The sequence below is a fragment of the Lethenteron reissneri genome, chromosome 69 (assembly GCF_015708825.2).
Source record: "Lethenteron reissneri isolate LAM-NWPU_2019-01 chromosome 69, ASM1570882v1, whole genome shotgun sequence".
In the NCBI taxonomy this organism is placed as follows: Eukaryota; Metazoa; Chordata; class Hyperoartia; order Petromyzontiformes; family Petromyzontidae; genus Lethenteron; species Lethenteron reissneri.
Genome location: NC_083847.1, coordinates 6807187 through 6824611, shown reverse-complemented (window position 1 = coordinate 6824611; position 17425 = coordinate 6807187). Strand labels below are relative to the sequence as shown.

General features: G+C 53.5%; 1 protein-coding gene and 1 long non-coding RNA gene across 2 annotated transcripts; both read left to right on the top strand.

The window, feature by feature from the left end:
• The first annotated feature begins 3417 nt into the window (after positions 1 to 3417).
• Positions 3418 to 6805, top strand: LOC133360595 (uncharacterized). The gene is made up of 3 exons (XR_009757277.1): positions 3418 to 3848; positions 5875 to 6009; positions 6725 to 6805. It is a non-coding gene; the product is annotated as an uncharacterized LOC133360595 (long non-coding RNA).
• A 2072-nt stretch (positions 6806 to 8877) lies between these two features.
• On the top strand, positions 8878 to 15778 carry LOC133360669 (oocyte zinc finger protein XlCOF6.1-like). Its single transcript, XM_061579461.1, has 3 exons — positions 8878 to 8961; positions 10902 to 11198; positions 14550 to 15778. The coding sequence occupies exons 2-3, from the start codon at positions 11177 to 11179 to the stop codon at positions 15776 to 15778; spliced, it is 1251 nt and encodes a 416-aa protein (XP_061435445.1). The 5' UTR covers positions 8878 to 8961; positions 10902 to 11176.
• The last annotated feature ends 1647 nt before the right edge of the window (positions 15779 to 17425 follow it).

Here is a 17425-nt window from a genome sequence, read left to right as displayed (position 1 = left end):
TCACCCATTCCGGTCTTGAGGCCCTTAAATGCCGAGCTCGGCGACCGAGTCTTTGAGCTGCACTGAACCAATGCCTGGTGGGCTGACTGCGAGGGGGTGGACAGTCTTCCATGCTGGACATCTGTGGAAAGGAGTTTCAAGGCTCATCGGATTCCTCCTGCAGTCTAAGACACATTCCTTGCGTTAAACCCACCACCACACCAACACAGCAAAATGTAAACAGAACGTGGCCAATTCGTTACTAGTACAACACACCGGCGTGTTGGAGAGCCAAGCCACAACATTTACAATCTGAGTACGACGCTTCGCCAGTAATTACAACTAGCTTCATCAGGCGACAGCCAGATTTGTGGAGAAGTCCACCTGTTTCGTTCCTTAGACATATTGTCCTGCTGCGGAGGGAGCTGGTAGGAACGTCGGGTTGCTCGGTCAATGGCCTGCAGGGTCAACGGCGGCGTGGTGTATTCCGCAAATATGCCCGACTGTGAGGGCGGGCACAAGCCGGCGTGAGTAGGTTAAACGTTGAGTTTTATAAGGGCACCACGGGGTGACCAGCCCCTCCCCACCCAGCCCCACCCCTCCCACCCCCCACCCAGCCCCACCCTCCCCACCTAGCCCCTCCCCACTCTCCCCACCCAGCCCCTCCCTGCACGACGGACACAATAATCCCCTGTGGGCTGGTGTAACCAGAGGTTCCTACCAGTATAAAGATTCTGACTCTGAACTGTGAATCTTTCTGTAACTATGGATCTCTATGCAACGCTGTATATCTTTGTGTAACTTTGTGCATCTCTAAATAACTACATGCCTCCTGATGTAACTCTATGGCTATGAAAATAAACTTTTTGAATCTCTATGTAACTCTGTGGATTTCTCTAACCCCATTTACCACTGTATTGATCTCCGTTGCACCCTATGGATTCTTATTTTTAAATCCTTTATATTAAGTTCGCTTGCTTGCTTAGGACCGTGCAAATCTTTCGGTCGTTTTTTAACCCACTTCCCGTGATCCAATCGAGCTGACATTTTCCACACAGACTCGTTGTGCGTGACAATTAATGTTCGTGAAAATTTTTTTCCAAAATTTTACACTTTTTAGGACAAAAATATTATATTTAATTACCAATTGCTTAATGGCGCAATGCATTCATCTGACCCATAGGTGGCAGCCATCTCAAGCCAGAGGACGAGAGGACTCTAGCCGCCACGCATATAAAGGATTTATAGTGAAAAACTTTGTTTTTACGGGTTATACTTATTACGTACCTCGATAGATCTCTTTGTAACTCTGTAGATAATCCATGAAACTCTATCGATCTCTGCGTGATCCTACGGCTGTCGATGTAACGCTATGGATCTCCATGGAACTAACTCTATGCGTATCTATGTAACTCTATGAGTGTATGTACCTATAACGCCCGAGATGTAACTCACTATGCAACTATGGATCTCTACGGATCTCTGTGTAACTCTATGGGTCTCTGTGTAACTCTATGGGTCTCTGTGTAACTCTATGGGTCTCTGTGTAACTCTATGTGTCTCTATGTAACTCTATGGGTCTCTGTGTAACTCTATGGGTCTCTGTGTAACTCTGTGGGTCTCTGTGTAACTCTATGGGTCTCTATGTAACTCTATGGGTCTCTATGTATCTCTATGGGTCTTTGTGTGTCTCTATGGGTCTCTGTGTAACTCTATGGGTCTCTGTGTAACCCAATGGGTCTGTGTGACTCTGTGTGTCTCTGTGTAACTCTAGGGGTCTCTGTGTATATCTATGGGTCTCTATGTGACTCTATGGGTCTCTGTGTAACTCTATGGGTCTCTGTGTAACTCTGGGTCTCTGTGTAACTCTATGGGTCTCTGTGTAACTCTATGGGTCTCTGTGTAACTCTATGGGTCTCTGTGTAACTCTATGGGTCTCTGTGTAACTCTATGGGTCTCTGTGTAACTCTATGGGTCTCTATGTAACTCTATGGGTCTCTGTGTAACTCTATGGGTCTCTGTGTAACTCTGTGTAACTCTATGGATCTCTGTGTAACTCTATGGATCTCTGTGTAACTCTATGGGTCTCTGTGTAACTCTATGGATCTCTGTGTAACTCTATGGGTCTCTGTGTAACTCTATGGGTCTCTGTGTAACTCTATGGGACTCTGTGTAACTCTATGGGACTCTGTGTAACTCTGTGTAACTCTATGAGTCTCTATGTAACTCTATGGGTCTCTGTGTAACTCTATGGGACTCTGTGTAACTCTATGGGACTCTGTGTAACTCTGTGTAACTCTATGGGTCTCTGTGTAACTCTATGAGTCTCTGTAACTCTATGGGTCTCTGTGTAACTCTATGAGTCTCTGTAACTCTATGGGTCTCTGTGTAACTCTATGGGTCTCTGTGTAACTCTATGGGTCTCTGTGTAACTCTATGAGTCTCTGTAACTCTATGGGTCTCTGTGTAACTCTATGGGTCTCTGTGTAACTCTATGGGTCTCTGTGTAACTCTATGGGTCTCTGTGTAACTCTATGGGTCTCTGTGTAACTCTGTGTAACTCTATGGGACTGTGTAACTCTGTGTAACTCTATGGGTATCTGTGTAACTCTGTGTAACTCTATGGGTCTCTGTGTAACTCTGTTTAACTCTATGGGTCTCTATGGGTCTCTGTGTAACTCTATGGGTCTCTGTAACTCTATGGGACTCTGTGTAACTCTATGGGTCTCTGTGTAACTCTGTGTAACTCTATGGGTCTCTGTGTAACTCTGTGTAACTCTATGGGTCTCTGTGTAACTCTGTGTAACTCTATGGGTCTCTGTGTAACTCTGTTTAACTCTATGGGTCTCTATGGGTCTCTGTGTAACTCTATGGGTCTCTGTAACTCTATGGGACTCTGTGTAACTCTATGGGTCTCTGTGTAACTCTGTGTAACTCTATGGGTCTCTGTAACTCTATGGGACTCTATGTAACTCTATGGGTCTCTGTGTAACTCTGTGTAACTCTATGGGTCTCTGTGTAACTCTGTGTAACTCTATGGGTCTCTGTGTAACTCTGTGTAACTCTATGGGACTCTGTGTAACTCTGTTTAACTCTATGGGTCTCTATGGGTCTCTGTGTAACTCTATGGGTCTCTGTAACTCTATGGGACTCTGTGTAACTGTTCAAGTGCGCAAGCTTCCGCAGCATCCAGACCCCCACCCCTCGCCTGGGTAGCCCCGCCCCCACCCAGCCCCCACCCTCGCCTGGGTAGCCCCGCCCCCACCCAGCCCCCACCCTCGCCTGGGTAGCCCCGCCCCCACCCAGCCCCTACCCTTGGCCTGGGTAGCCACGTTCCGGGGCCCCACCCATCCTCGCGGTTTTTGGAGACCCCCACCGCCCCCCCGCCCCGCCCCTCCAACCGCCCCCCCCCCGCCCCAGACAAAAAAACATTTTTGCTCCAAATCGTTTGCTGCCCGTTCGGCGCGGGTTGTTGTTGTCCCATTTAGCAGCCGATCGGCCGCCTTCCCACGGATGCAAATCGTCAGCGAGCGCCTCCGTCGCCTTCCGCACGGGAAGACCGCGACGACTTCAATATCCGCCGGTGGATTCGTTCGCTATTCGCCGCAAACGAATCGGTGCGCGGCGCGACGGGACGGGAGGAGGAGGCCCAGGAGACCCAGGCCCTCCCCTCATCCCACCCCCACTCCTCCTGCTGCTGCTGGCTCGGGCTCACTGCTCGGGGGTTTCGGTGTCCGCTGTCGCGGGCTGCCAGGCTGGGTTTGGGCTGCCGGGCTGGGTTTGGGCTGTCGGCTGGGGGCCCTCTGACCTGGCGGAGAGGCAGTACAGAAAGGTGGTTGTTGGGGGCGCTGTTCGCCTACGTGGATTTGGTGAGAATGATTTTTTTTATCTTGGTTCTTTCTGTAAAGTCGTCACGTAGAATGGAAATAATAAAATAATAAAAATGAAACATAATAAAAGAATTCTCACGACGTTTCGGCCCCAACGCAAGCAGCCGTCCTCAGGTGGAGAACAGGTCTGTCGAGAAGACAGCGTCTGAATGTGAGAATTATTTTATTATTTCCATTCTACGTGACGACTTTATCGAAAGAACCAAGGAGATGAATCCCTGCAGTCACGAAAGCTTTAAATCGAGATTTTATTTTAGTCGATGAGAAAAGGATGAAAACTCCCTCCCTCTACCCCCTCTACCTCCCCCCGCCTCCTCTAGAATCACCCCTCTGGGTTGAAATTCCTACCGCACGAAGCGGCCACATTTCTAGCGTTCTAAGCCCCCACGACGTTTTTGTCTTCAGTGTAGCAGCAGCAATCAGCCTGCCGAGAGAGAGAGCGGGGCCTGAGTGAGTGGGATTCAGCCAGCTCTCGTTATCAAGTGTCTCGCAGTGAAAGGCTGGCGTGTGTGTGTGTGGTGGGTTTTTTTTTTAAACTCGCCACGTTTGCAGGGGAGCTGTGTGTGTGGCGGTGGTTGTGGTTTGTTGTAAAGGAATCTGAATGTCTTCGCAGTGGCGAGAGCAGAACAACTGTGCAGCCTTTCTAAAAGCAGTGCCAGCCAGTTCAATGCAAAGAGATGTGTGTGTGTGTTGGCGTTCAGTGGTGGTGATGATGGTGGTGATGATGGTGGTGATGATAATTACAATAATTAGGGGGGTAGGGGGGGGGAGTTGTCTGACCCCCGTAGCGGTTGACTTGCAGCACCTGCCGCTCAAGGCTTGACCCATTCTCCCCTCCACGAGACCCGTTCTGGTGGACACGGCAACACGCACAAAGATGCCCTCCCCGTAGAGTCGGGCCAGACTGGGGGCAGGAAGTGCTGTTGGCGAGCACCTATAAAGGCCGGCACGGCACACGCGTGGCCAGCACCACGCCCGGCCGCCTTTGTCTCCCCAGTGGCGATGTTTACTACACACCACGCCGGGTACTCATTTCAGGCTGAGTCGACCTAGGGGAGGTCCATGACCGGTTAAGATAATCGTCACTGGTGTTGGCCACACACACACACACGGAGAATTTGCATTTTAATCCATAGTTTAGCTAGGGTTATATAGCAATGTCTTATAATTACGATTGACAATTAACAATTCAAGGATTAATGATTGCAATCATAACATTCCAATAGACGGAGACTGGGTCTGTGTGTCACTGCCTAGAGACCCCCATCAGAGACCACTCAGTCTGTCTGTCACTGTGTAGAGACTCCATCAGAGACCACTCAGTATGTCTGTCACTGTGTAGAGACTCCATCAGAGACCACTCAGTCTGTCTGTCACTGTGTAGAGACTCCATCGGAGACCACTCAGTCTGTCTGTCACTGTGTAGAGACTCCATCAGAGACCACTCAGTCTGTCTGTCACTGTGTAGAGACTCCATCGGAGACCACTCAGTCTGTCACTGTGTAGAGACTCCATCAGAGACCACTCAGTCTGTCTGTCACTGTGTAGAGACTCCATCAGAGACCACTCAGTCTGTCTGTCACTGTGTAGAGACTCCATCGGAGACCACTCAGTCTGTCACTGTGTAGAGACTCCATCAGAGACCACTCAGTCTGTCTGTCACTGTGTAGAGACTCCATCAGAGACAACTCAGTCTGTCACTGTGTAGAGACTCCAGAAACCAGTCTGTCTGTCATTGTATAGACACCCATCAGAAACCCATCAGAGACAACTCAGTCTGTGTGTCACTGTGTAGAGACTCCATCAGAGACAACTCTGTCTGTCACTGTGTAGAGACTCCATCAGAGACCTGTCTGTCATTGTATAGACACCCAATCAGAGACCACTGTCTGTCACTGTATAGAGAGACCCCATCAGAGACCTGTCTGTGTGTCACTGTCTACAAGCACCCCACCACGTAGGGACACTGAACAATGACCCCTGACCCCCCCCTCCCCCCACGTAGAGATGGAGGCCGCAGGGTCGCAGGCGGTCTCTGGAGGGCCCCCGTCTCTCTCGGCCCCGCGGGCCACGCTGCTCAAGCGGGAGGCCTCCGAGCGGCCGTGGCCGGGCGTCATCGTGAAGCGTGAGGTGGTGGACGGTGAGCGATGGGCCCCTCACCCCCCCCCCCCCCCCCCCCCAGATGTCGTCTCCCTCGCCCGGTGTGCAGGAGGTCGTGGGTTTTCGATCCAGACCCTGCCGGTGTATACGGAGTTTGCACTTTAGACTGCAGTAGGACTCTACATTATCGTAGGACTCTACATTATCGGCGCCGATGATGGGGAGGACGGCAGCTGGTAATTCGAAATCGTGGGTAGCCCAAAAATATCAAAATTGTCGACGGATCTCTCATTTGTGACAGCCGGCACACTTCTGATAAATAGCTACATAGCTCAGTGGGGGCTTACACCTGGTAACGATAACAAAATAGTTATTCTTGGTTCTTTCGGTAAAGTCACGTAGAAGGGAAATAATAAAGCAATACAAATATAAAACAATACAATTCTCAGGACGTTTCGACTGCAACACAAGCAATCATCATCAGGTGTGAAATCCACAGAAAGAAAATTTCACACCTTCTAATTTTTTAATTTTCAAATTTTCTTGCTGTGGATTTCACACCTGATGATGATTGCTTGTGTTGCAGTTGAAACGTCGTGAGAATTGTATTGTTTTATTTTTTATTATTACTCTTCTACGTGACTTTACCGAAACAACCAAGAATATGAATCCCTGCAGTCATGAAAGCTTTACATCAACATAACAAAATAGTTAATAGTGTTGGTTTCCTCCCTCGCTCGTGTTCCCGTGAGCAGGCTTCAGGCCTGACGCGGTGGCACTGTCGCTGAAGCGTGAGCACGAGGAGGAGGGGGAGGAGGAGGGGGAGGAGGAGGGGGAGGGGGGGGAGGAGGGGGAGGATGGGGAGGAGGAGCCTGGCCATGAGGTCTGGCCTCAGGTGAAGGTGAAGCAGGAAGACTCTGCAAACGGTACGGCCTCGCGTCACCCACACACACACCCACACACACACCCACACAGCCAAAACAACAACCGCCATTCGCCACTAAGCGGCGGTGACGTCACCACGACGCTTGTGCCAGGCCATGTGCACATTGAGGCCACGTGAAGTGTCGAACGCCCGCTGGCAGGAGGTCACGGGGCAGACCCAGCAGGTGCCACGGGCCGACTGACTGAGATGACTGGCCGATGCACCACCTGTGCCCCCTACTGTGCCAACTCTCTGTGTTTTAGCCACCCGGCGTTCCGCTCGTTGTTGTGAGCGTCGCTCCTCTGCCCCCCTTTGTTGCTGGAGGGCGACTGCCTCCAACTGCCCAGTAGCGTCCTTCACGAGCCTCCTCCACTGAGGCCGATCTTGACACCGCTGGTACCAGTCATCGGCAAGTCCACTCAGCTCCACGTCCTCCTGTACCACATCACTCCATCTCGTCTCTAGCCCGTACCGCGCCCGTTTAGCCCCCTTTATCCGGCCGCACAAAAGCTGTTTAGGCATGCGGTGGCTGGGCATGCGGGCTACATGACCAGGCCACTTTAGGTTGGAATGGGGTCCTGGATGTACACCGACCACCGGAGTGGAAGAATGGCAGGCGCATCTTACAGATGACAAGTCGATGGTAGGAGGGCAGATCAGCTCCACGGTAGGTCCTGGTGTCAAGGGTAGTGGAGGGTTACGACACAACATTTACACTTATGTAATATGAGCCTATATCCGGCTCACTGACGTGTTACAGCTCGTCGTGGTGATTGGCTCTGCCGGTCCTGGTCTACAGCCAATGGGGGGAAGCCTGGGGGCGTGGCCCTGACGTGATGGAGAGGTGACAGCTACAAGGATTGGTTCTGCTGGCTTTGGCCTCAGCCAATGGGGAGATGAGTCAGGGGCGTGGTCCCGGGAGTTGACGAGGGAGCCTGGAAGATTCGACGCAGGCTACCGAGGATTGGCTCAAGCGTACCACGTGACCCGGGTATTAAATAGGGATGAACGACACGGGGTCAGACGAGGAACGGAGGAAGGGGCCACGCGGGAGCGGGGCTCCGAGTTGCCACGTGTCCGTGCGTCTCTCTCGGTCCATCTGTCCACTTCACGTTGCCTATCAGCAGCGGGGAGTAATTGTAACCCTAAGTCAATAAAAAGACCGATTCCAGAAGTCGTCTCCAATACTGATATTACACTTACAGTGATCTAACCCAAAAGCCGTTGTTATGAATAACATTGCTCGTGTAGTTAGTTGCAGGAGGCTCGGACGACGTCGTTGGAGGCACACGTGTTTATTAACACCAACGTATTTACAGAGACGGGGATACACAACACTCGAAGGGGTAGCGGCCCCTTCACCCGTCTAACAGGGAGACCCAACGTCTACCCCGGCTAGCCTACTCCCAGGTCCACCACTACAGAGCTAAGGGAGGCTATCTATCCCAGCCCTGGTCAAGCTGGGATCCCGGCACCCCGAGTCTCCAGACCGGCTCTTATAAGAACGTCAGTCTGGGCTCTCGGGGCCACGCCACCGGCTTGCCCTGGTCGGCCCTGACAAGGACAGCGAGCCAGGGGAGCTCCGGGGCCTGCTCTAGCTGGTCTTCACTCTTCGCTGGTTAAAGCTAATACACTCGACCTCGAGCCCTCCGGCTCACCACCTTTTATAGCAATCGGCCCCCGGGAGGGGCCCGTGGGGGATGCAGGTGCGGACGTCGGTGTGAGCACCTCAGCGTACGGCCATAACCCCGCCCCTTGTGTTTGTTACCCATCCGTGCCCATACACATTTACAAATACACCTCTACACTCGCGAAAGCCTGCTACGTGTAAAACTAAATCAAAGTTGCCGCTGCTGCCGCCACGTCTTGTTGTTGCGGTCGTGGCGACAGCGAGCCCGCGGAGCGAGGACCACGTGACGGGGGGTGCCGGGGGGGCGGGGGGGGGGGCCTCGTCGTCGTCGCCGTCGTCTCCGGAGGGGGCGGCCGACGGGGCAACTGCCGAGGTGGAGGTGGAGCTGAGCGACGAGGACGGCGGCGGCGGCGGAGAGACGGGAGGCGCTCACTCACGTGAGTGTCAGGCCCCACCCCCCACACCTCCTCGGTGGTTGTGGTGGATACCGGACAGTGACGCTGTCATGGCTGTGGTGGTGGTGGTGGATACTGGACAGTAACGCTGTCATGATTGTGGTGGTGGTGGTGGTGGATACTGGACAGTAACGCTGTCATGGCTGTGGTGGTGGTGGTGGATACTGGACAGTGACGCTGTCATGGCTGTCGTGGCTGTGGTGGTGGTGGTTGTTGCCAGAAGGTGAAGCTGTGGTGGCGTCTGTGGTGTCTGCGGTGATTTCCGGACGGTAACCTGCTGATTCCAGTCCGGTGACACCTCCGCTTTCGTTTAATTTCCCACTAAACCGCTTTATTGAATATCTCACTAAGCTTGTACCGGAGGCCTCAAGGGTGACAGGCATCCGTGACGTCTCCTGGCCAAACTCTGTTTGGCGGAGCCAGGACCCTGAACTCATGTCCTTGGCGTTCTTGTAGAAACTGCAAAACGATATTGAGAGTGGCCACTTGTGTAAAGTTCGAACGCTCACTGCGGAGGAGAGGCTGCCACCCCTCTGTCGGGAGCTGGACCGGTACCGCCTGGATCTCTGTGGCATTCAGGAGGTCCGGTGGACCGGCTCTGGCTCCAGTCACCATGAGGGGTGGACAGTCCTCTACTCGGGGCAGGGACAAAAGAATGAAGGGGGCGTGGGAGCGTAATGGTGAGATGTGGAAAGCTGTAACTCCCAGGCTACTGTGGGCTCGCCTTGCCATTGAGCAGAGGCGATGAGGGGTGGTGGTGGTTACTTATGCCCGTACCGAAGATGAACTTAAGCGGAGGGATGCAGTCAAAGCCGATGAGTCAGATTCCTTCTATGACCTCCTGTCCCAAGTGCTAGCTAAAGTGACCCCTCGGGATAGAGTCATCCTGTTGGGTAAGATTAATGCCCGAGTGGGTCATGATGCTGGTACCTGGGCGAGAGTGATTGGAAGGCATAAGCGGCTAAAATACAGCAAGTTGGCACAATAAGAGGCACATCTGGTTCATCTGCCAGTCGTCTCGGTCAGTAAACCCATGGCACCAGCTCATGACAACGAGTGTTCGATATTTCACACGGCCTTAAAGTGCACCTGGCCTGGCACAGGCCCCGTGGTGACTTCACTGTCACTTAGTGGCGAATGGCGAGTATTGGTGGTGTTTGTGGTGGTGGTTCAGATAATTGTCACTGGTGGTGTTGGCCGTGAGCGGGAATCGAACTCGGGTCGCCGGGTTCGTAGCGCAGCGCGCTAACCACTACACTATCGCTCCCCACATACACACGTACACACACATACATATACATGAACACACACATAAACACACGTACATACACACGCGTACATATACACGAACACACACGTAAACACACGTACATACACACGTACATACATACACACGTACACACACGTATGTGCACACACGTACATACGCACACGTACCTACACACACATACACACACGTACACACACGTACACACGTACACACACGAACACACACGTAAACACACGTACATGCACACACGTAAATGCGTAAACACACGTAAACACGTAAACACACATACACACGTACATACACACACGTACGTACACACATGTACATACACGTAAACACACGTAAACACACGTAAACACATAAACACACGTAAACACACGTACATGCACACACGTACATACACACACACACGTACATACACACACGTAACCACACGTACACACACGTACATACACACATGTACATACACGTACACACACGTACATACACACGTACGTACACACACGTACGTACACACACACGTACGTGCGCACACGTACACACCTACACACGTAAACACACGTAAACACATAAACACACGTACATGTACACACACATACACGTACGTAAACACACGTACGTACACACACGACATACGAAAACTCTGCGACAGGAGCAGGAGGCGATGCCGACGACGCCGCTGCCGCTGCTGCCGGCGCCGAGCATCTGCTGCGGTGCCGTCACTGCGGCAAGGCGGTGCCGGACGCGGCGAGCCTGCGCCGGCACGAGCGCTCGCACACGGTGGAGCGGCCGCACGTGTGCGGCGAGTGCGGCCGCGGCTTCCCGAGCCGGCGCAACCTGCGGCGCCACCAGAGCACGCACGCGGGCCAGCGCGCGTTCCCCTGCGCCGACTGCGGACGCGTCTTCACGCAGCCCTCCAGCCTCAAGATGCACTCGCGCACGCACGCCGGTGAGTGGGCGGGCGGGAGGGCGGGAGGACAGGGGCCGCTTGGTCCCACACGCTAGCCACCAATTAGCCACCAACTAGCCACATGCCCTTCTTTCGTATGGAGTAATAGCAGCAGATTCGATTTATTAATTTAAATTTTTTTACCCACGTGACTTTACCGAAAAAACCCAAGAATATGAATCCTTGCAGTCACGAAAGCTTCAAATGTATGCTCTCATGAAATTGTCTTTTCCGAGACCAAGGTGCTCTGCAAGCCTCCTGGCTACCATCAAAGGTTTGTACACGAAGCCATACAAATATACAAACACAGACATAATTTCAACCGTGATGATGGGTACAGACTGAGTAATCATTGGAAAGATGTGATTAACCATGCAAAAAAGATTTAACTACACTTATTTGGACCATCTTTTTTGACAAACCAACTATTCTTGAGTTACTGTCAGCTTACCATAACAAAGGCTCAGTCCTTTGTTACGTAGACTAGCCGTAGTCTCAAGCCGCACCTTACAATAACAAAGGCTCAGTCCTTTGTCATGTAGACTAGCCGTAGTTCAAAGCCGCACCTTACCATAATAATTAAAGTGGGCCGATCCTGGCCCATCCCCCTCCCCTCAACCATTATATATACGGGATAGTATCCCTTGGAATCTCTCATTTACTTGATACAGCAATCGTGCTGTGATGGTTCCACCTGAAGACGGAAGCTTGTGTTGCCTCCGAAACGTCGTGATTTTTATTTTATTTTTATTTTACTTTTATTAATTTAGATTTTTTTTTACCTACGTGACTTTACCGAAAAAACCCAAGAATATGAATCCTTGCAGTCACCAAAGCTTCAAATCTAGAATGTAAATGTAAGCACAAGCAGTACTAGTCGCATATCTGCATTTCCCATAAATATGCAAAAATTCGTAGTTGTATGGTGAATATGCAGCAGTGTGGTGTGCAGTAGGGTGGGTAGAATAATACATAGTGTAATATTACATAAATATGCTAAAATTCCTCTTGATATGCAAATTCTTTTGTCAAGGCGCTCTTCCTCTTCCCTACCAGCTTAAATAGACGCTCCAAGCTCAGGACGTGTCATTCAGACGCTGTCTTCTCGACAGACTTGTTCTTCACCTGAGGACGGCTGCTTGCGTTGTGGCCGAAACGTCGTGAGAATTATTTTATTATGTTTTATTTTTTATTATTTTATTACTTCCCTTCTACGTTACTTTTCCGACAGAACCAAGAAAATGTAAATGTAGCTTTGTTATCCACTCAATTGTCTGTTCAGAAGCGGCGTTGGATCTCGTCCTTTAGAGGAGTGAAGACTACGGCGGCGGCGGCAGTGTTCACGATGGCGGTCGATGGTTTTGGGATCCGTGGCCACACTCTCCCAGACCACCAAATGTTTTACGGCGCTGTTCGTGCGTTCGGGAGGACGCATCGGCCGCATTGGCCGCATCGGCCGCATGGCCCCGGTTCGGGTTTGGTTGATGGTCGACCGTTGGCGGGCATTGGAAGGTTGAAACCGGGAGGTTCGACGGTTCAGGGTCGCCGTGCGAGATGTTGATCCTTGACGTCGGCCGCAGTCCGGGATGGCGTGGAGCGAGGCAGCTGCTGTCGTCTGGAAGGGGAGCGGCGCTGCGTTTATGTCCCGATGTTTTGGAAGGTTTCCGGGTTGACGGGAATGTTTTGGTTCTCCCGGACGGCCGCCACTTTCACGACGGACTTGAGACCTCGGCGTACCTCAGACGGCCACGCGTCGCGATGTTCGGTTGCGTATCGGTAACTGGAGGCGTGCGAGCACCGTGTCTCCACACGGGTGAGCGATACTCTCCCGTCGGATACACGAGGGGGGCGAACGTGACGATCCGCTCGCCGCATCACAGCCACCAGACTGGTTCCTGCCAGTTGGTGGATGATTTTATCCCGCTGCTCAACTGCTTCATTTGTTGCATTAAAGTGAGCACCACTCCAACGTATTTTGGGAGTGGGTCCGCTGGTGACGGTTTGACCACAAAACTCCGCGATCTTCGGCGTTCTTTTTGGAATGCCCAGGACGCTGCCTCGGTTTGGGTTTGGCGTAAATCGCCTGCGGTAGAAATAATCTTCCAATTTCTTTCGGGTCGGTGTTCGGGACGTCTTGAGCTGCGCCGAGTGTCGTCGACCTTGGCTGGCTCGGCGCTAGATCGTCAGCGTAAACGAACTTGCGGCTCAATGCGGCCGCAATGTCCACGTGCATAGATCCGATGACCGCTGCGGGCGGCCATTTTGTCGAGTTTCGCGTGGCTGCTGCGCTGGTTTCTGAGATGGACGCGAAATTGTCGGTCGCTGAGCGTGCCGACGGACGGGGCGAACCGTCTTTCTCGCACGCGACGGTGTTGGCGAGTTTAAGGGAGGAGAGTCCTGTGAAAGCAGCCGCTGGTTTGTGTTTATGCTAAAAGGCAGCTTCGACGTGCGACGTCATACAACAGCTTCGTTGTGGCCGAAAAGCTGTCTGCTCAGGTGGGGGGTACGGTGGCTTTCAAGAGAGGGGAGAGTCGGGCTATAGCCAGACTCGCTCAAGTAGCTTGTCGTAGGCTGTACAAAGAAGACAGATTGGCCTGTAGCTGTGCGGGTCATCAGCAGGGTGTTCCTGGATTGAAGAGAGCAATGACTTTTGCTTTTCTCCAAGGTCTTGGTCACCTGTTGGTGGCGATGATTTTTATTTTTAAGTGTCCCCGGCCAGCTTCTTCCTTTGCTGCCCCAAGGTGTTTTAGGAATTCCCATCTATCCCTGGGGCTTTACCTGCCTTTGTTACCGCCATCTATTCCTTCTGGAAGTACAGCTGCAGACAGAGGAGAGAGGTTTTTGTTTTTGTGTCGCAGGCTGCGACTGCAATCTTTTGAGGCTTTTTTTCTTTTACCGAGCGTTTTTGTTTTCGACTTCTGATTATTTTTGCATCGCTGAGAATCTGCGCCGCCGTTGGCAGTCGCCCCGGGGTGTCCGGTGTTCCGACGGAGCCGCTCCACACAACTTCCACAGTAGCCCGCACCCCACGGTCTGCGGCTGGAGTGCATGAAGCCAACAGACGCTGCCTCGTCTGGCAGAATCTAGCGACTGCAGGAGGGCTGTTGCGATCTCTGTGTCACCACCTCGTAGCCACCCCATACTCACCCCCTACTCACCCCTTACCCACCCTCTACCCACCCCCTACTCACCCCCTACTCACCCTCTACCCACCCCCCTCGCACTCACTTAAACCCCCGCGGAACTGGCGAGGAAGACTCTCTCGCAGCCCCCTACCGCCACCACGCTCTGAGCACCGCTCTCTCCCTCCCTCTCCCTCCCCCCCCCCCACGTGACCCCCCCCCCCCTCAGCGGGCGGCAGCGCTGGCCGCTCGGGCGTCCACGAGTGCCCCGAGTGCGGCAAGCGTCTGTCGGACGCGCGCAGCCTCAAGCGTCACGCGCGCACACACACGGGGGAACGGCCGTACGTGTGCGCGGAATGCGGCAGCGACTTCCCGCACGCGTCCAGCCTCAAGGCGCACGCGCGCACACACACGGGGGAACGCCCGCACTGCTGCCCGCTGTGCGGCAAGCGCTTCGCACACCTGCACAGCCTGAAGTCGCACGCGCGAGCCCACCTGGGGGAGCGCCCGCACGCCTGCAAGATCTGCCGCAAGGCCTTCCGCAACAAGTGGAACCTCAAGCGCCACCTGAGCACGCACTCGGGCGAGAAGCCGTACGCCTGCGCCGAGTGCGGCCGCGGCTTCCTGCAGTTCTCCAACCTGCGCACGCACGCGCGCACGCACTCGGGGGAGCGCCCGCACGCTTGCGCGGAGTGCGGAAAGGGCTTCGCGCAGCTCTCGGGCCTCAAGATCCACGCCAAGACGCACACCGGGGAGCGGCCGCACGCGTGCTCCGAGTGCGGCAAGGGCTTCCTGCACCGCTCCAGCCTCAAGGTGCACGAGCGCGTCCACTCGGGGGAGCGACCGCACGCGTGCGCCGAGTGCGGCAAGGGCTTCTCGCAGCCGTCGAGCCTCAAGATCCACGCCAAGACGCACACGGGGGAGCGGCCGCACGTGTGCGAGCAGTGCGGCCGCGGCTTCCCCAACGGGCGCAACCTCAAGCGCCACCTGGCGACGCACACGGGCGAGAAGCCCCACGCGTGCGCAGAGTGCGGCAAGGGCTTCCTGCACCTCTCCAACCTCAAGATCCACGGGCGCGTGCACACGGGGGAGCGCCCGCACGCCTGCGACGAGTGCGGGCGCCGCTTCTCCAACCTGTCCGACGTCAAGAAGCACTACCGCACGCACACGGGCGAGCGGCCGCACGTCTGCGGCGAATGCGGCCGCGGCTTCACCAGCGTGTGCAACCTGCGGCGCCACCACGTGCTGCACACGCGCGACCACCCGCACGAGTGCGCCGAGTGCGGCAAGCGCTTCTCGCTGCTCTCCACGCTCAAGAACCACCTGCGGCGACACCGCCAGAGGGGAACGCCGGGGCCAGAGTTGGGGGGGCCGACGGCCGAGTGGCCGGAGCCCGTGGGGCTGGAGGAGGAGGGGGAGGGGGGGGAGGGGCCGCGCGGTGGAGAAGGCCGGCCCTGATGAGGGCTGCCGGAGCGAGCGCCCAGAAGTGCTGATTAACTCCTCGTAACTTTGGTTGAAACTTCAGTGTTCTAGTTTAGTTTCTGTTCACGGTGGTTCACTAAGGGGTGGGCCGTGGTGGCTCAGAGGTTCCCCGGACACCGAACCGGCTGGGAATCGTGGGTTTGAATTCTGGGATTTGGCCGCCCAAGCGCCGAGATTAGACTGATGGGCTGTAGAGTGTTGCTCGCTGGTGGTCTCGTGCCCGGTCACCAACGAGATCCGTAGACTCGCAGAGATCTATAGACTCACACAGAGACTCGGAGACTCACACGGAGACCTATAGACTCACACAGAGACTCGGAGACTCACACGGAGACCTATAGACTCACACAGAGACTCGTAGACTCGCACAGAGACCTATAGACTCACACAGAGACTCGTAGACTCACACAGAGACTCGTAGACTCACACATAGACACACAGACTCACAAAGAGACTCATAGACTCACACACAGACTCGTAGACTCACACGGAGATCGATAGACTCACACAGAGACTCGTAGACTCGTATAGAGATCTATAGACACACACAGAGACTCGTAGACTCGCACAGAGTCTTGTAGACTCACACAGAGACCCGTAGACTCACACAGAGACTCGTAAACTCGCACAGAGATATATAGACTCACACAGAGACTCGTAGACTCACACGGAGACCTATAGACTCACACGGAGACTCGTAAACTCGCACAGAGACTCGTAGACTTGCACAGAGATCTATAGACTCACACAGAGACTCGTAGACTCACACAGAGACTCGTAAACTCGCACAGAGACTTGTAGACTCACACAGACCCATAGACTCACACAGAGACTCGTAACGCACAGAGATCTATAGACTCACACAGAGACTCGTAGACTCACACAGAGACTCGTAGACTCACACAGAGACTCGTAGACTCGCACATAGATCTATAGACTCACACAGAGACTCGTAGACTCACACAGAGACTCGTAAACTCGCACAGAGATCTATAGACTCACACAGAGACCTATAGACTCACACAGAGACTCGTAAACTCGCCCAGAGACTCGTAGACTCACACAGAGACCTATAGACTCACACAGAGACCCGTAGACTCACACAGAGACTCGTAAACTCGCACAGAGATCTATAGACTCACACAGAGACCCGTAGACTCACACGGAGACCTATAGACTCACACAGAGACTCGTAGACTCACATAGAGACACGCAAACTCGCATAGAGATCTGTAGACTTGCATAGATATCTATAGACTCGCAGAGACTCGTAGACTCACACAGAGACTCGTAGACTCACACGGAGATCTATAGACTCGTGTAGAGATCCGTAGACTCACATAGAGACACGCAAACTCGCATAGAGATCTGTAGACTTGCATAGCTATCTATAGACTGGCAGAGACTCGTAGACTCGCACAGATATCTGTAGACTCACATCGAGCTCTATAGACTCGCATAGAGATCTATAAACTCATATCGAGATTTATAGAGACCCGTAGACTCGCATACAGAGCCGTAGACTCGCGTAGACTGAGTTACGATGAACCCGGGTTCTCAAATGCGGTCTGATAAAAACCCCATAACCGTTTTTATGTTTTAACTTTCGTTAAATTCTGAACG